At 39.7% G+C, this 20,120-nt stretch overlaps 1 protein-coding gene across 1 annotated transcript in view; it reads right to left on the reverse strand.

The window, feature by feature from the left end:
• Positions 1-4,328: 4,328 nt before the first annotated feature.
• LOC149080817 (IDLSRF-like peptide) overlaps positions 4,329-20,120 on the reverse strand; it is a 70,027-nt gene continuing 54,235 nt past the window's right edge. Inside the window, exons 2-4 of the mRNA XM_089237493.1 lie at positions 10,026-10,166; positions 5,693-5,845; positions 4,329-4,670 (exon numbers count right to left, since the gene is read on the reverse strand). Coding sequence (XP_089093619.1) covers positions 4,477-4,670; positions 5,693-5,845; positions 10,026-10,166 — 488 coding nt within the window. The 3' untranslated portion in view covers positions 4,329-4,476. The remainder of the gene's footprint in view (positions 4,671-5,692; positions 5,846-10,025; positions 10,167-20,120) is intronic.

The raw sequence follows: 20,120 nt of genomic DNA on the forward strand, positions 1-20,120 counted from the left end.
TTTGTGGTAAACTGAAATAGTGAATTATGTTACTTACCATTTGAGAGGGACATTATTTCATTTAAATTGGTCTCCCCCAATACAAAGCTGAGTGCTGAACAGCCTGGGCATATCGTCAATGTGGTCTTGTTATTTTTATTTGAGGAGTGGGCTGTACTGGATGATTTGGTCGCTTAAAACCTTTGCAGAGCTCACGAGTTCAGAATAAATGTGAGTGAGCGTAGAACCCTGCATAAAATGGCTTCAAATGACGAGTCAGAAACAGTGATAGAATTTGCATCGAGTAATTAATCTCAGCTCTTCCTGACATTTTTTGGGTATTTGATACATATCTCGTTATTGATACACTGTCACCAGTATTCAATATCCTTCTGAATTTCAAAACGATTTTTGGCTTATCAAGAATAATTATGCCAAAATCGATAGACCATGATTATACGAGATCACTTATTGCTTATCTAGTACCATAATTTCTTTCAAAATCCAGACTAGTATTTCTACTTTCAACTCATAATCGTAGTTGTGCGATTTCTTCTTCGAAAGACCACATAGAGGGAAAAGAATGGGAGCGTTTCCAGTCACGTGAAAAGCGGAAATTCCTCTGACTAATTTGGGCCTTTTTGAAACACTAACATGTCGATAGTGGAGACTTTGAATGTGATAACGTCCCTCAGTAAGAAACATATTTCTGTTCTTTTTTGCAATGTTATTCCTAGAAATTTTAGATAAAACTCTCTCAGAAATGATAGGGATAATACAATTTAACTTTACTGGGCGAATTTCATGTGTGCGTAACTTTTTTTTCGGCATAAAATTCCCGAAAATAAGTTTGAATTATGCATAGGTATTTGAAAGGATTTATCCAATTCCAAATGATCTTCTTTCTGTCTATCAACACATTGCCGTTGAAAGTATGTCTGCTTTTTTCTTTCGTTTGTGTTCATACCATATAGCTATTCGGCACTTTTGTCTATATGAATCGAAAACATCAAATCTTTGCCTTAAATACTCGAATATGTCTATTGCCGGCGATTTTCAAAGCATCGCGGCTTCCAATGTTTGATTCATTAAACAAGATTTTGGTATTATGCTAATGACTAGCTTCTTAACCATTGAAATGATAATTGCACAGTGCTCTGCCATCTAGTGATGGAGGGAATTGAATTTGTATCAATGAAAGGCTTAAAATTCAAATAGTCGACTGTATTACAGTAAACAAGCAATTGCAATCATTTGAAATCGGTCGAATCGTTGCAAATCACCACGATATTAAAACAGGCTCATAACAAGGTTGACGTACATACATATATATTATGGACATATATATATCGTATCGATTCATTCTTAGACCCTTTTTTTTGTCCAAACGCAACATTTTCTCACTTTCCTCGTCTTTCTCCATACAATGGCAACAATAACAAATTTGCCAATAAAGACAATATGTATATTTAATGTATTGGACGATCACAATATGTATATATATATTTGTTTATATAGCTCTAAAATAATTATCACTATATATATATTCAAACATGCTTTTTTTTCCCCTTTAGGAATGTGCAAGATGTAAACCGAGAATTTCAAAGTTATATTTTTCTTCAATTATTAATTCATTATAATATTTTGAATCCAATGTTTGGAAATTTATTAAGTAATTTTATTATTGAGAGCCAATCAATCTCTTCAAGCTGGAAACAACGAAATGTGTGGCTTCAGTGTATGCTGGTTAGACTGTAATAGATGTGGTGTAATAGTAATGATAGGTAGCGAGAGGTGAAAGGTAATTTTTTCACTGTCTGCACGATTTTTTCGTGTTTTTTTTTACTTTACCCTGAAATTTCCCACTCAGGGCATGATTCTCTTGCGCTCACTAGAATATTCATTTATCGGCAGTTTTGTCTTTGGAAGTAGATCTTTGGAAGATAGATGGCAGCAGCTAAACACATGTGCATGCATGGTTAAGCAATTAATATTCTGACACAGCCAATTCAGAGATATATTAGTAGTAATAATAGAGTTTAGTTCATTGGTAGTAAGTTGCCTCTGTGCCAGGAGTTTTGACTTAGATTAAAATTAAATTTTAAAACGAAAAATGAAATATTTTGCCCTTCAACTGCATTAGATCAGGATGTCTCCAATACTGTCACTACCGAAGATGCGTGTGTCTACTATTCTCCAGTACCATTCTTCTGACATTTATGCCATCTTTAGTAGAAATGAGAGTGGAGTCGACATGGTCTTTTCTCTGCCACTTAACTAAAGATGTTGAACACAGTTGTGCGAGGTTAGGAAACGTCCTCTGGACGACAGCTCTTTTAGACCAGAATCATACTACTTTGATGCCATCGAGAGTTACTGTTGGGGGGGTGTGCGAAAGGTTCAGTCGCACCAGGACCCGCTCTTGTAGTAAATTATTGGAGCCTTTCACCAATTTTTAAATTATTTCTTGCAATTATTCAAATCTGAAATTCTGGAATTTTTTCCCCGTTAACTCTGAATGTTCATCATTTGTGGGAATATCGATTTCAATAATTCTCAATTTTCATAGATTCTGGAATTTTTTTCTTCAGTTAAAAAGCATTCAAATTGTGAATTTCAGTTTACTTGCATTCGAGATACGGTTGTATCAGTTCAGTATCGTATTAACTCCTTCAGTGGTGTCCTTTGTCCAATTTTTTTCAAAAATCCCTTCAAGATGTCTGGATATATCCCTTTAATTGATGTTGAATGTTATGTTAGGTTATTACTGTCCCCCCTCATTCGCTAAGATGCCCTCCTGTCCTTGTCAGTATCAGTGCTTATGCACTGATACTACCCTGGCTTTATATATTGTATTTTGAAGAGTTTGTGGGACACCAGAGGAAAAGTAGAAAAAATTTGTTGTACAATCTGCTTTTCTCTCTCCATAAAAAAAAAAAAAAAAAAAAAAAAATTTTGATGGTATGGTTTCGGGCAAAGCGGTCATCGTTTGGAGTCGGAGTTGCTTCACTATGTTTCTCCAACTGCGGTAAATGTTGTTAACTTTTTCTTTGCTGGAAATTAATTTGTCTATTGAAATCCCCCTCCCCATCATGTTATCCGCTATTGCTGAACCGTACTTCTTTGAGGAACCGGTGAAATGGGTTGGCACGTGCCGGAAACTGTTGCATACGTAATTCCCTAAATGCAGTGGTTCTCAAACTTTTTATAATCACACAACCAATGTTCCTTCTAACTTTTTTTTCTACCTATGCAAACCTGTTTTTTTTTTCAGGGCTCATCAAGGTAATCATAGGTAAGGTCTATCATAGACACCTGTAGTAAATTTTGTTCCTTAGCGTGAGTGGAAGCATTTGCATCTTAGAGGGAACATTGTTCACGATTACCCTTGTACTAATAATCATCAGGGCCGTCTTAAGAGGAACATAGACTCCAGAGTAAATTATGTTCAGGGCCCCCCCCCTCTCCTGTATAACTGCCCTAGCAAAGCCAGTTTATGTACTTGTTCTCAGAAATCATAATACAAAATCTCATAATCATAAGGCCTTTTTACGCTTCTAAAGACCCTTTCATTGGCCACTGCATTAAGATGACACCGTTGATTATTACCCGAAGCACCCCTCATGATAGCCAGAATGTTCAGTGCCATCAGAGTTCTCTGGCTTAAGAAATTTTTTTAAGAACAAGGCCCAGCACATCCACAATTAGGAATTCCCCGCATAAGGCTCATGCAGAGCACCAACGGGTCTGTAAATTCCGATGCCTCTGGGCTCGTCAAGACAAACTTTATCAAGTTTTAAGAGTCGCGACGTATACTTTGAGAACCACTGCCCTATAATGTATGACATGAATTATTGTGATGCATGTGTTTTCCCAGTGCTGCCATCTATTTTTCACGTTGACAATGACAACATTGATTTCTTTTTGTGGTATTAATTTTTGTATTGCAGGTCATTAAAGCGCGATTGGCTATGAATTTTTTCTTTTATTTCGCTTAATTATATCATTTCTTTAATAATGATTTATAGAGTTCGGATACGGCCCGAGGTAAGTTCAGTACCATGTAATTTTCGTCAAATGTTTACCATATGTGTGTTTGACATCTTGCACATTCCTAGATGGTTATTTCTTCTCAATAACACAGAACCAATGCAACATATTGATTAACATTATCGTTAGTTCGTTATCTCACAAAATAAACCAAGATTTACATAAAATTAGCGCTAACCGCTCTCACAAGGAAGGAATAAATATATATATTTATGTATATATATTCAGACAGAGAAAGAGACTTATCATGTTGTATATATATATATATATAATAATAATGATAATAGTTTTTTTTTTCGTTTTGGAGGGGTTAAGTATATCATAAGGGTTTTTACTTAAAGTGGATGGTATATTTCTCGAAGGGTCAACAATCGTTATTTCTGTGTGCTGCTGCGTTTTTATTTTTTTTTTCAACCAGCGTGTACATTGTATGGGAGGTGAAGTCGTCTAGTCCATGAAGCCGGTGCTGACCAACTTGTCCAAGAAGAACTTGACGTCGGCCAGTTCGGAGTCGCGGATCCCGAGAGACTTCAATAGGCTCATGTCACCAGTTTCGACTGCCGTGAACACGTTTCGCAAGTGCTCGAGGTCGGACCTCATCAGGTGCAAGGCTTTACCGAAGTCTTCCAAGGTCTCGCTCTCTACACGTTGTTACAAGAGAAATAGTTTCACGTGAACAGTGGGAACAAAGTAAAATAACTGTCGGAATGAAAAGTTTTCACGGTCGGTGTCGTGATGGCAATATACAGTAATCCCTCACTCGTGTGTCTGCGCAACGGAACGAGGAAAAACAAAAATATCGCGTCCCTCATCTTTTATTGTTGTCATCGTGCATTTACTTCGTGATATTCGTGTTTTTTTTAACTCGGTTATCAAATTTTCCATGATTCAATTAACCCATTCCGAAACGTAGCAAAAGTAAACAAGCTGAAACGACCCTGTAGGCGAACTCGACATGCAGTCTTCGGCAGAGACGAAAATGTGTCAGCCCTCTCTAAAACACATGCTATTGGTTTCAAGTTCTTATCCCCATCACGATTCCCTCCAGTTGAAATTCCCAGCACACATGGAGCGAAATGGTTCCTTGATCCCCCACCACACGGTGTATGGAGTGCAAAAGAATCTCCTAAAAATTGTTTCAGAGAGAAACCATTCTGATTGTTATCAGTCATAAACAGTGATGTGGTGCAAGGAAAGGAATAGAATATCCTCCTCAACTCTCAAAGAAAAGAAATAAAGTCAGCCATAATGGGTTTTATTCTGAAAATATGTTTAGACTTTTTGGGGGAAAATTTTCTGTGACCCATAACTGAGAGGTATGTTGCAAAATGAGTCGCATAAACGAAGAAAAAAATTAATGACGGTCGTATAAATGAATGAGAATTTTTTTCCCCATATCTTTGGCCAGGAATGCAGGAAATTGTCTTATAAGTGAGAGAAACGTATAAATGCGAGGGTGTACAAGTGAGAGATTACTGTAGTTCTAGGCTAAGGAACTGCGGTCCACTGGAATTTGATTTCCGTAACGTTCTCTTCAGATGTGTACTGAATAGAAAAACTAATAATTTCATTGGACCGTGTGTTCTTAGCCTGGAATCGTCTTTTCATAAAAATAACGATTGTAGATAATTTGATATTTTGAAAGTGTTTTTATGCTACTCACCAGAAAGGGCCACTGCAACTTTATGGACTCCACCAAGCGGTGCCAAGGCGTCACGAGCTTTGCTGCCAAAAAGTTTCTCCAGATAGTTCGGTCCGTGATTAGCCAGGAGAGCTTTCAGGAAATTGGCCGTCTCTTCAACGGGTGGACGTTTAGCTGAAAAATATGAAAACGTTAGCGTTGTTAGTACAGTCAAGCCCGGATTTGACGAAGTTGGTACAGTAAGTTAAAAAAACATTCCAAACATCCGGTATTCGTTATAACTGATACACGATAAATGCTCGAGTTTAATGAGACGAATCGTTGGACTAGAGGTGGTACATAGCTACCAAGTCTCCCGGATTCCTGGAAAATTCTTATACCTCCCGTGATTATAAAAAAATCCCTATTTTTGGGGAAGAAAATTATTCCAAAAAATTTACCCGGAAAAAAAGACAGACATGATCGCGTCCAAAGAGGCTATCTTGGGATGGTCTGCGCTCTTTCCCATCGGGATGGACGATCTCAGAGAGCAAAAAAGACAAGGAGAGGGAAAAACAAGTCGCTTTTTCGGCCTGCAAGTGATGGTTACCTGTGCACCTGCTGCCCATATTCCCGCACCCATCTTTCGGGAACGCTTCGATATCTCCTTGAGATGGGAAGTGGGGTGTTTCCGGTCCTTCAATGTTCAATACCCATATTCCCCTATTTATGTACTTGGATATCGTTGGATTTTTCCACCATGCCCACGTTTCCTGAGACGAACCAGCTTATACCCTCTAGGGCATAGTCTCCCACACTTTTTGTTCCATCGCCTCCTTCATCAGAAATTTTTTCCTCTCATCGGCCCCCCCCCCAACTCTCGTAAACCCATAGGATTCTATGTTAAATCAATAGGTTCTATCGCCCCCTTGGACCAGTCCATCACCCACCAGGGAGCGATATTGCCCACTTTGGGAAACACTGCCTAGGGGGACAGAGCGGTGGTCACGGTTGGTCTGGAGGAGAGTCAATGGATTTTTTCTCCCAAGCTCACCTCGGCCTACTATCCAGAAAGTCTATTGATTTGATAAAACAACACTGTTACAGAGTTTGAAATGGCTGTCAGAGGACGGACAAGATTCAAGTGAAAGCTGGAATCAATAACTCTGATGGCATTAGGTCTCTGACAGATTCTCGGACGACCCCACACTAATTAGTGATCACATGGGATCCGAATCGATGGAAAAATTTTTATGCACATCCATAACATCTCGTTGCCTATAATATCTCAACATGTTGCTGATGATTTCCCGAGCGAAAATCCTTAATTACTTCGAAGCACGTCAATGGTAACGAACAGTGAAGCGCCAAATCGATTCGGTGCCTGAAATGCCGCAGTCGGTGGCGATGGAAGCAAATGGAATTTCGACAGAACTCGTCGATATAATATAATCGAAACCCCGCGGCATCGACAAAATATTGCTGTGCGAAATAGATGGGACAGGACTGAAGGAAGACACTTCAAGGTTATGCATGTCCAGGTATTCGCACCATTCCATCAGTGGTGGTGGTTGACATTACTCCAGTTCGCCATCGACCGACAGAACTGATTAGACCTGTTCCCCGTAATTGGTTGTTGATATAATGGTCGATACTGACGCTAGGAATCTATCTATATAGGTCGTTCCTAAGTGCTGCCGGAGTTTCGGGGGATCGATTTTATGGATCCTATCAATTCCATGTCTGATGGACATTTTCAAAGTTTCCTTTCCGTCATGGACTTAGTCCCAGACTATATTTAAGTATAAACGGTGTTTGAATATTATTCAGTGGGAACTTTTTCCCCTTTTCTGAATGACACATAGACCTACTTGTAATGATGGGTGCACTGCCTAATTTGAAAGCAGGCTTTTGTGATCGATAATAGAAGTTTCATCTCTGGAAACCGTTCATTTGGTCCTTATCCATCATATCACCGCCACTGGACCAGAACATAGACCCCCATCATATCAGACCAATTCCCCCCCCCCCCCCACGAAAGATGGAACAGTATTTGGTTTGTTTACCTGCAGGTCACTTCAGTCAGTGCAGTCAAATTGATGGCAGCGCTACACATAATCATTACACAGTAACGAACTTCGCGTTGCCTTTACAACACGTACACGCACACTCCAACATGAACCAATTCTTTAGAAATATCGTAGAGGAATGTGGACGAGGTGCATGTGTGTGTGGTTTAGTAGTCAATTTTTAGCCGGATTTCCGACACTTAATGTCGTACCTTTTAGTTACTTTTCTTTTTTTCATTAGTTATAAATGCCTTTTTTTATGCCTATTTTAGGCATGTTTAGTGCCTTTTTGTTTGTCTATTTTGACCATTTTAGTGCTTAAACTTCCTCTCTCTATGAGTGGTTTTTTATACACGCTTTGGCCGAATGAGTAACTCTTGGGAGAGCAAAAATATGACTAAGAAGCGGAGAGTGACTCGTTAAACGGAGTAAAGCCATAGCTGTGCCAATTCCTGCCTGAGGATAATTGGAACTTCCAAAAAGTGACTCGGTAAACGGAGTGACGTGTTAACCGGATGACGCACTAACGAAGTTTGACTGTAATTGGTAATTTTACTTGTCTTTGACAATTTTTTGGATGCAATTTGCAACTTTGCTTGCCTTTCAAATATTTTTTTGGATGTATTTCGCAACTTAACTTGAATTGGAAAATTTTTTGCCGATAATTTGTGATATCCCGTATGGATCCCGATTTTCAGTTTTCCGCATTGTCGTGGAGGAAATGTGGTAAGCTTAGGTGTTTATTGTGTTCTGTGTATTGATACTTTTCCACCTGAACATCTTTGGCGGGTCACATCTGGCCAGTGGGCTGTAGTTAGGGTTACCAGACGCACTCCTCTGGGAGGACATGCCCTTCTTTTTGATGCCATGCCAAGCGTCCTCCTACGTTTCGGAAAATTCACCCTTTCCAACATACATTTTCATTAACATTAGTGTTTTTGTGGGTTTTTTTCCCATTGACCATTAGCATAGGCGGAGCAGAGATAAACTTGGAAGTCTGGGGGGGGGGGCACGATGATGATGATGATGCCAATTCATCTATACATATATGCATTAGATCAGTTGATTTCACCTTTGATGCTGGGGGGGGGGGCATGCCCCCGTATCTCCGCCCATGACCAATAGCCTTCGAAAATTTCCAGAATTTTTTCCGGTTCTATTTTAATTGGGAAAATTATTATTGCTGCTCTGTTTTTCAGGTCAGAGTATTGATGCCATCTGTTGTGAAAATTGGGAAAAGCAAGGGAGCCCTGAATCTGTTAACACTAGTTGCACACTAAAATTACATAGGATAATGATATGCTGCCACCTATTGACGAAAATGGTGAGGGGAAACTTATAGGTTAATAAAATGTCATCAGATAGCAGTACAATCTTTTGTGGGAAGTAACTTGCAGAATTCAATACGTGAAGAGCACAAATATTCTGAACTAGAACAAAAAAGGCAGGTGGTCTTTCGTATAAGATAAAGAATGTTGTTTGGATTTAACGTCAATGAAACTATGCCCCCCTCCTGAGAAAATGCTGAAATCAGGGGCGCAGTCCAGGACAAATCCCACTTGATTATTTCTCACAAAATAAAAAACCAAAATACGGGACGAACAACCGTTTTCCGAAGTCACTATGAAATACAGTAAAGAGTACGGATACATAGGACATAAGACAACCCCATGTTAGACTCCAAATAATGATCTCGCCAAGCAAAATACAGTATGCCAATTCGGTAGCTGAAAGGTAGCTTAGTAGAATAAACCTGGTAGATGAAATAATATCAGTTCCTATCCTCGTTTAGCTTTGTTTCCCTCGAAACACTTCTGTGACACCTTCATGTAGTGCCGCTCTACATCCTTTGGGAATCTGGAATAAAGAGTATCCCGTAAGGACCACAAAGGTCACTGAATCACTTGCAGGGGTATTAACTTTTTATGTTTCACGGAACCTTTGTGTCAATAAGAAGTAAACCATGGATTCCCTTTGCTAATAATATACCACGGACTCCTTTACAGAATGAAATTCAGCAAATAATGAAGAAACAATGACTTTTTATTTATCTAATAGAAGCTGGCGGACATCCTGGAAGATCTCTGAGGATCCCCCCTAGAGTTCCGTGAATTCCTATTTAAGAACCATTGCTCTAGAATGTTATATATCGTTTGTGATTTTCCCTGAAAAATATGAATCTCCGGAAATTGTTCATAAGTGGGGATTCTCGTTGTTCAGAGCTCGCGTGGCAATCGCCGGAAACACCCTGGGTCAAAGCCCACATTCTGCGAAACCACGTTAGAATTTATTTCTCCTTTACTCACCAGCGGTGCAGAGCCTGGCATCTTCATCGTAACCATCGGGACAATCCGGAGCTCCGTCGCAAAGGTACTGAATACTGATGCACATGGTCTTGTCACCTGGGCACCTGAATGGCTCAGTAGGGTGGCAACGTTCCAAGTCAACTATGGGAAGAAACACAAAAATCATTATGTGCCATAATTAGAAAAATCATCAACTCAATACTTTACGTAGCGTCCCCAAAGTCGACGCGCGCCCATTGGAAAAATGAATTTAAAAAAAAAGTGGAACGGGAAGTGATAGGAATGCACAGGTTGCTGCATTCTGCTTGGGAAAACAGTATATTTCGGTCCGAATTTCAAAATCAGTTACGAATTTCCGCAACAGATGACACACTGCAGTTTGACTAAAAAACTAAAATACGATATTATCGAAATATCCACCATAACACGGTGTTGTCTCAGAGGAAATTTCGTAGAAACCCGTACAAAAACCCAAGCGAAATTATTCTCAGCTGGGATTTTGAAAATAACCATTTCTAGGTTTTTAGATAGCAGCGTCATCTCTCAACAAATTTTGTTATTAATTTGGAAGTTTTACCCAAATCCAATTCAAGCCATCTCGGTTATACAGGTTTCTATGAATTTTGTTAAATGGTATATGACACCATTAACAGTAGCCACCGCTTATAAGAATTAATGGTTATAAAAAATCAACCGTTTTTTATGAGAATCACACCGCCAAATAAAACTATAAATTGTCGCAAGTGGTGCAACTGAAAATCAACCGCTTAAACAGTGGTTCGAAAACTTTTATCATCTACCGCTCCTGCAAGATAGTTTATGAACCACTTCAAAGCATAGAAATAGGCACACACAAATCGATACCTCCATCCCCTGACAAAGGTTGGCGACGCACACTTTGAGAAACACTCAAAGATGAACCAAAAATCAAAATTTGTGGACCAAACGTGATTCTTATAAGCCGCGGCGGCTACTGTACATAAGAACACCGAATGTCACCAAAAAAGTCAACAATTGATCCGCCTAAAAATATTGAGATATAATAATATTCATCTAAATTTATTAACCGTAGTCAATTATTGATATTTTGATATTCCAGTCCCCATTTTTCAACGAAGCCCACTGTAAATCTGCAGTCAGATGCGCAGTGGCTCCCAACATTAGAAATTGTCGAGCGATGTCGGCATTAATTAGCAAGTTCTGACTTTATCGCGTGTTTGCAAAATCGCAATGTCCCGCATTTGTGTCGATGGAATATATATAGTCACTTTACGCATTTCTCCAGGCTGTTGCATTTTCTCTGTCTACTGTATTTGATGTGTGTAAATTCCGCAGAAGAATGTGTACGAGGTGCGGTACGGTTAAGTAATAGTGGTGTATTTTGTGCGTGGGTACAGCTAATTAGATACGGATCAACATAGTATACAACCTGTATTGTCGTCAAGTTGGTTTATATATTAAGCCAAAAGAAAACACTGTTTTAATATCCTTCTCCGTAAGGTGGTACTTAATTGTCTTCTTTCTTTTTTTTTTTGCCACCGACATCCCGATGTAACACTCTCAGTGTCGTGATCCCTGTTTATGACTGACAGTGGTGTCTAATAACGTCTTTTTCGCGGGAACAATGAACTCACATCCTTTTATTATCTCCGAGCTGTCCTTTCTTCATTGGACGTGGGAAGAAAAACAAAACATCAAAACGTTTGCATATGGTTTTTTCCTTTCGGCCAATAGATGTCAAGGTATAGTTCTCAAAGAACGGGAATGGCCTTTGCAACGTCCCCCTGGGAAAAGGGGTCTATTCGTTGTTGGGGACGGGGTGCGGAGGAGAATACTCCGGGGTAAACTGTCTTCCCGACAAATCGGCTTTTTTCACTTAGTAGTTCTTTCCATGCCATCAGTTCCGTTCCGCCTTGACGCTCATTTTCAAGGATGCAGTGGAGACATCTTAAGAAAATAGTGTGATATATAATTGCTTGAAACTGGTTTTTTTAGGACCGCGTAAGCACATCACTTTAATTATAAAAATGATCTACATCTTGGGAATCACCAATAACGTGATCACTATTGTAACCAAGGAAGAACGAAACGACTGCAGTATTGGCGATAAAAACCGATTTCTTCCAAAATAGCGTTTCTAGTTACCCCAAAAAGTCATCTTCTTATCTCCTCACAACAATTCCGACCCTTACGAGGGGGGCGGGGAACATTCCTAAAGCCATTCTGGTCCTCTGAGGGCTATAAGACCTTCTTCCGACCATGCCCAGGAGCTGAGCAATGTGCATCCTCCTCAAAACGTCCCACTCTAAGTTTCACCATACAGATGTCTTTTCTTAGACCCAGGATCAGTTATTAAGCCATTAAATGTCACGTGCCATCGGGAAGAAAACATGCAACAGCCATTAGTCTCATGACCCCGCTCTCGACCACCAGAAACAACACAGAAAAAAACACACGGACTCTATAATAAATTGCACCGTAAGAAGCAAGTTTTTTTTGTTCCCCCTAATTTACTCAGTTAATTGCTGCGTGGAAGCAATTAAACCTAATTAACCAAGAGGTTGCCAACCGAAAAAATGCAAATTTGTTTTGTCGCTCATTTAAGTAGTGATCACGGAAGAATGTCTCTGGTTGCCCAATTCCCTTTACACCATGCATGGACTTTTTGAGCTTTCTCCTCCATTATGTAGGAACGTGCGTGATTTGTACCAAATGCATTTTTGCTGTACGATATGTTGTGGGGAAAGGGGGGGGTGCTATGACCAATGATAAATATAGGAATTCTCGGTAAAGTATACATTAGAGTATTTCGGGGGGGAGGGGGTGGCAGCGCGCAATTAACTTCTCATTTATGTGACGGTAAATAGAATTGCTGCTCGGTTAATACATTCGAACTGAACACGCAAATGCAAATCTGCAAATCTCGAACATTTACGCATGCGATACCGACTACACGCATTTAAGGTACGAAACAATGAATCCTGCTATTTGGAGACTTTCCGCACATGCGCTATGAAAGGAATTTTCGAAGGCATGCGTGCCACTCGGGTGGCCTCCCCGATATGAGGCTCTAGTCAAGTGGCCCGTGGATAGTTCCCCAACTCCCAGGTGTTTTTCCACTATTTATTTACTAAAATGCGAAACATAGGAGTGGGTGCTGAAAGTCTTGGTAGGCCCGTGTAGTGGGATGAGGGATTTTCTCCCATTTTATCTTCAACTATTCGAAATTGCGCTTCTATTTGAGGAACCTGTGCCAATGTCATGCATTCACGATTATCCCGTGCTGCTGCCTGTTTTCCAAATCAGGGAGTGCACAACCTCCGGCCCGCGAGCCAAATGTGTCTGACTAAGGAGTTCCATCCGGCTCGCAAAAGTTGTTCCGGCACACAACACTATAAATGCGTAAGACGATCATATTTCTTTCATAGAAGAGGGCTACATTTGACCCGTGGGCCATGGGTTGAGCATGTATGTCTTAAGTGACGTGTCAGTTGTTTTAGTGACGTTATTCACGTCATTGACGTTAACTATTTGAAAACTCGGATCGGAAAATAATCCATGTCAGCTCGAGGAGCCCTTCTTAAGACCCACCAAAAACACGCAATAAAAACCGAAAGAAAGAAAATCCAAAATGTATGTGTTATGACAGCAGCGTGAAAAGCCATTAAGCTAATCCCCCTTCAGTGATCCCAATGCGGATTAACGCCCTCCGCTGTCGACGCGACAAAGTGCAAAAGTATTCATATTCATAAAGGGGGTGGCAAAAATGCTCTCGTCGGAGATACTCCCGGGGCTTAACGCTGATTAATGGCGTCATACGCTACATTAAAAATCATCAATCTCACCACCAGAGGCTCGACAGTCATAAGCCAGGCCTTCTTCGGCACCCCTTTCAACAATGAATACAAACCCCCGTTTTTATTTTCATACAGACAGAAATTCAGACGCTATTTCATAATGCCACGGGATCAATACACAGAGAGTTGGTTTTTATGTCGCGAAGTATATTATTATTTCAATAAATAGGTCAGAAATCCTCGATGCGTGACCTTCGGGGCTTTTAGTTGTGGTGACGTCAGTTTGTAGGAATTTTTACTAAATTCAAAGACAATTAAACTAAGAAAAATTCCTATAAAGCCCGCTGGTCTCTGAGAGATACACGGTAGTTTTTATTTAATTTGTGAGATGTTTTCCAAATTCATTAGTGACGCTGTGCATCTGATACAAAGAGTTATTATAAAGTTCTCGTGCACTCTGAGTATTTTTTTCTCAGAAACCACTGATACGAATACAGCCAAATTTTTAGGATATCTCAATGAGACCATGGGAGAGAGATTTATGAAAAAATATATAAATAAATAAAATATAATTTTCAACCATCAGCTGAAAAAAAAGTGGCGTTTTTTTTATTGCATTTTACATTTTCTCATGGTGCATGTAGTGTGTATACCAAGTTTCAATGGAATACGTGTACCAGACGGCGCTACATAGGTCTGAGTAGTTTCAGTATACCGACACTGCTCAGACATATGTAGAAGCCGTCAGTATACTGACACTACTCCGACCTAGAGACGACCTGTCAAACCAGCATGCGTTTCAACTACTTTTCCCCGCTTAATCGAACATTACGCTTCACATGCCAACTGTTAATCAATACATATCAAACACGATAAACATAATGTTTTTATTGAATGAAAAAATTTGGAATTAATGAAAAATATGTTACTAAGTTCAAACAAATGTATTTGAGAGAAGATACTGTCCTCCAAGTAATCTAGTTGACTCCAATAAGTACATTTAATTGTTCTCTGTTGAGCCAATAGAGAGAGCTAATTTTCCTAATGAAAAGTAAAAATCTTAGGTATGCCTAGCTATATGGTAAACCGTTATCAAGGCTAAAGGAGGAGCCATTCATTCAGTTGGGTACACGAAATTTAGACTTACACATTGGATCATTAACATAATTAATTTTCCTAATTCGTCCCGGACAAAGAAAACGGTAAAAAGTTGAAAAAAAAAGATTTACATGACCCGAAAACGACCGAACAACAATCTTCGAAGATTTAATCGATTAATTAATCTGAAAAAAAAAAATCGAAGATTGGGTAAGTGAATATCAGTATAAGAACAAAATTAATAAGAAACAACAAAATTGTATTTCTCTTAATTAATTTTGAGTAGGTAATGATAGAAAAAATATCCTGCTTTTTTCCCCCAAATGCACATGATTATGATTTCTCTTTTTTCGACGGAATTCGAGAAGTAATTACTTGGATTAATAGAAGGGCAGAAAAATAATTAAGTGTTCAGGTAATGGAGTCTTTTCTCCGAATTAACGCTGGTATCGCGTTTATTTATTGGTAAAAATAATTCCGATTGTCGTCTTTTCATTTTGAGCAATTTTTAGAAACATAATTGTTTTAGATCGAGTTTTGCCCTCTTTGTACCAAGTATCTTTACTCGCTGACGAACGCCCTCCCACCTTAAGGCCATAAATAATACTTGGAGGTAATATTTATTTATTTTACAATTAAGAATTGATGGAGTTTGTCGAGTTCATCATTAAACGATGTGTTGAGTGCATCTTGGCGATATTCACGTGTCGCCAAGACTGGCATTTCAAAATTTCGAAAGAGTGGAAAACTTTGAACACTTTGTAATTGCATTTCTACAAAAAACTGTTGAAATATTCAGAAAGAAATTATTTATATCAATTACCTGTTTCGACAAACACAGCAAATATGGCTGACGACTTTATAGCAGTTTGTTTCATACTCGCGCGTATTGTTTCATTGCAAATGCATATTGTATAATGCCATTTTTAATTTTCCTATGAACATGATGAGTTCATCGTAATCCTACTGATCTATTATGATCTTGCGGATTGTTTCAGTGATGTATAATGAGCTTTTTGTTCTACCGATGTACGTAGTGATTACATTGTTGTATCACGTGCTTACTGTTAATCTACTGACGTATCATAAGCTTATTTTTGTTTGACTGTCGTATCATGAGTTTGCGTGTTGCTTCAGTAATATATAATGAGCTTGCATGTTGCTTCAGTAATGTATAATGAGCTTGCATGTTGCTTCAGTAATGTATAATGAGCTTGCATGTTGCTTCGGTAATGTATAATGAGCTTTCATGTTGCTACAGTAATGTATAACTAACTCACTTGTTATTTAATGACGTATAATGAGCTCACTTGTTTCAGGGAGGTATAATAAGTTCAATTACTGTTTCAGTGACGTAAAATCAGGGCCGTCTTAAGGTCGTCTTGTTCATTGGGCTGTGATTTTTCTGAGACCCCCTATACCTGGCTAGAAATGCCCGAGTCCGAGTGCGCCCATGCGTTTACGTGGCACTGCGTATAATGAGCTAACTGAGCTAATAACGAGCTATTGTTTCAGGGAGGCATCCTGGTATCACTGGCCAGGATGACGTGGGCCATGGTGGGAAATCCGACGTCCAAGACCGGCAAATAAACCACCAAGAAAGAAGACATGGGCACAGACGCACATCGCCTGCAGGCCACGAAAAACAGTTATACAAGTTATTATGAGTATATGTACAAGCATATAAACATATAGACAGCGTGTCAGAGGGAATCTGGGAACATCAATGTCCACGCTGGATAATAATACATACAAAAATACAAATACAATTCCGTCCAGAACACATCTGTAGTGACGCGCACAACTTAGATACCATATACATTTGTAAATATAAAATCAGGCATCATGTCATGGATATTACAGAATATAAATGGGTACTTTTTAAAACTTAAGAATACGTGATGCAACCCAGATTCAATATAGCAAAGGGCTTGTTAATACACCGCTAAACATATACATTATACAAAACATGATACATATAATACAACTGCAATACCATCCAGATCACATTTCTAATAACATGTACAACCTATATATACCATTAACGAACCTGACCCATAACGAATCTGTTTTTTGAGTTTCGGGGAGGGGGGAAGGGGGTGTACAATGAGCTTGTTTCAGTAAAGCATCATGAGCTCCTGCGCGACGTTCAGGTGACGTAAAACGAGCTTTATTGTTCTCTTAAACATGTAAAATAAACGTTATTGTTCTTTTACAAATGTGTAAAATGAGCTTATTGGTTATTGAGGTACAATAAGCTTACCGTTCTTCTACTGATGTATCACGAGCTTACGTGTTGTGTTGTTTCAATGACGTATTCTGAGCTCACTTGTTCTTTGAGTGACGTATTATGAGCTTCTTGTGCTATTTTGATGAGTTTCACGAGCTCATGTACTGTTTCAGTGGTGAACCATAAACCTCCCCCACTTCCTGTGTTGTTTCAGTGCCTCTCGATGGAATATTTTGTGATAGCCGTACACACACGAATGGGAAATCCTAGTAAAGCACTCAAGGACAACGCATAGCGCGTGCTTGTACTAGACGCACCTTTAATGAGTACCACGAACTTTTGTTTGTATGATGGCACGTGCTGTTCTAGTCATGTTTCTCGAGCTCATTCATTTCAACGAGCATAATAAGATCAAATAACACTATCTACTTGTATTACATACCATGAAGCGTCGTGCTACTTCTGTGACTCTCCGCGAGACTCTGCAAGTTTCTCCAAACCATACGTATCGCAACACTATGTTTGATCATTATACAGGAATTTCACAAGGATGGAAGAAAATTCACTCACACATGTCAGTTCGGTCCATCCTCGAGACAGCTAATTGTTCAGAAGGCAATACTTTTCGAAAACTCATGTAGAATCACACGTGATTGTCCAATACTTTCCAAGTGACAGGGTTCTCGTTATATTAATGCCACTTCTCAAGAATTTTTAAAGTGGTTTCAGTGACGTCCCTATACTTTCAAGGAATAGATCCACCATATTCACCAATTATGGATCTCCGATAAACTCGTGGAAGTGAGGAAATATCGAATCCGAGTGTTGCCTAACACCGCTCTTCTGGAAAATTTGGATCTCTTCTGAATTTTAGAACACACACTGGTGAGTTTATTCTCCCTTTAATTCAACTCGGAACATCCCCTCGTTTTATTAATGATTGTGTTGGATACGGAACACAAGTTCCCATCCAAACAGATAAATTGGAAGAAAGATGGAGCCACACAAGTTCTTGCGAAAGGTAGTAGCGTTGTAGTGGAGGGGTGCGGACAAAGTATTATACAAATAGTTCAGAGTGATTCAATGAGGCAAGACCGATGCTTGAAGAGCTCTTACAGACAATAAACTCTGGTGGAACTCGTGAGTCTGCGTCACGACTCCCTCCAGCTTCTGAAACCCCCCCCCCTCGTATTTGATTAAGCAAGTACCACCGCCATTTCTCTCTCTTTCTCTCTCTCTCTCTGCTAGACCTGATCCGATTAATAGTTTATATATTCCAGACCGTTACTTAGTTCATAATGTCAGTGGCTGGTTGGTGGGTAGGGATGCATGTGTGCACTAGAAAATATGCATACCGAGGTTTGATTACGCGATTTAATGGTGTTGCCACCCACCCCAGAGTTGTCTCACTTCCTCACACTCCCGTATGTGTTACGGTCCCCTGAGGTAGAGTAGGGGAGTCCTACCGCTTGTTATTTAGGTTTACTGCGACCGAAAATTCATCTGCATAATTACGCGCTTGAAGTAGGGGGACCAAAGAAGGTCACCACCAATCATGATCCCTCTCCTCCAGTCCCCTATCTTCCTCTTTTGAACAGGCTGTTTCAGTTAATCTCGCTGTAACTCGGATCCCTCTTTGTTAGCGTGAATGATGGTGACGTGCTTGAGAACTGAGCGGTAGAAAAGGTTTCCGGTCCTGTCTGGAAGCTTGAAAATATTCTCATCGTTTGGAACTACGGATTCGGAAAGCTCTGCTCATATTATAAGTGAATTCAGCAATTTCTAGGTACGTTAGGTACTAGGTTAATTTCACACCAGTGTTTTCCAAAGAGAGCTTTTCTCCCGGCGGGACACTGGGACGAACCAGTAAGGTAGTAGAAGCCACAGGCACACTATAGGTTCCCATGGATTGAATTAGAGAAGGTGATGTGAGGAAAAAAGGGGCCGTATTAAAGAAAAAGTACGAAAGGAAGACTATGGACCGGAATGCCTTAAAACTAGAGTGGGCAGTCCCATTCTGATTTCATTGAAGCCTCATTTCATTGTCACCTCTTCATGTCATTGGCTTCCTTTTCATTGCTTAAAAACACTACAATGGTACTGAATTAGGGATGCTTACCTAGAAACCGGTGGAGTCACATCAAGTGTGTTGATAACGGCTGCCATACGATGGTGCATGAATTCAACTACTGCGAAGAAATGTATCGGAGTATTGCTCCAGAATCATTATATATAGCTGTAGCTGTCAATAATTCCAGGTAGGGTCGGCGGTGTTGGATGATGTTCATGTACTCCGTTACGTATGGTCCCACCATAACTGTATACTTAATCAGCCGGGAATAAGCATGAACTTTGATGCATGCTACCCCGGTGCATGACACCCTACGCTCCTAGTCTAGAGTGAAGAATGAGAGTGTGAATTCGGCACGAAGCCATTTTTTTTAATACACTCAATTATATTATATCTCACCACCAATCGCGAGGTGCACGGGGTTTGGGGGGATCGTTACCAAACCACGAACGTGGTGAGACGGGATTCTGGGGGCTAGGAAATCAACCCATTTCTTGGTTATTAGTTCATAATGAAAATATATTCACTAGGAAACGAAGTATAAAATTTGCATTGCAGCAAGCCGTTCATTTATCACACGCCAATATCATTATTTGCGCGAGTCGTCATGACAAAGTAAAAGCGAAATCGTTAACCTCTCGTGACTTCTTAGCTTCCATTCGAAAAAAAACTCTACTAACCAAAGCATTTGAGGGTAAGTCGCCTAAAGTACAAAAGGATGTTTGGAGGTATCGCGAGTTCGACACACGGTTCGTCCTTGTGACAGAAACGACATGACTGCAGAAAAAGATTGCTACATAACCAGAATAAACTATTTCGGAATTCACGAGATTCATAAATCAATGAAAAAACAATTGCGAAATTAATGAAATTCATAAATCAAGATCGAGGGGTTGGCG

The sequence above is a fragment of the Pholcus phalangioides genome, unplaced genomic scaffold, assembly GCF_987345545.1.
Source record: "Pholcus phalangioides strain wild (caught in Gottingen) unplaced genomic scaffold, Ppha-v1.0 ptg000010l_1, whole genome shotgun sequence".
Classification (NCBI taxonomy): domain Eukaryota; kingdom Metazoa; phylum Arthropoda; class Arachnida; order Araneae; family Pholcidae; genus Pholcus; species Pholcus phalangioides.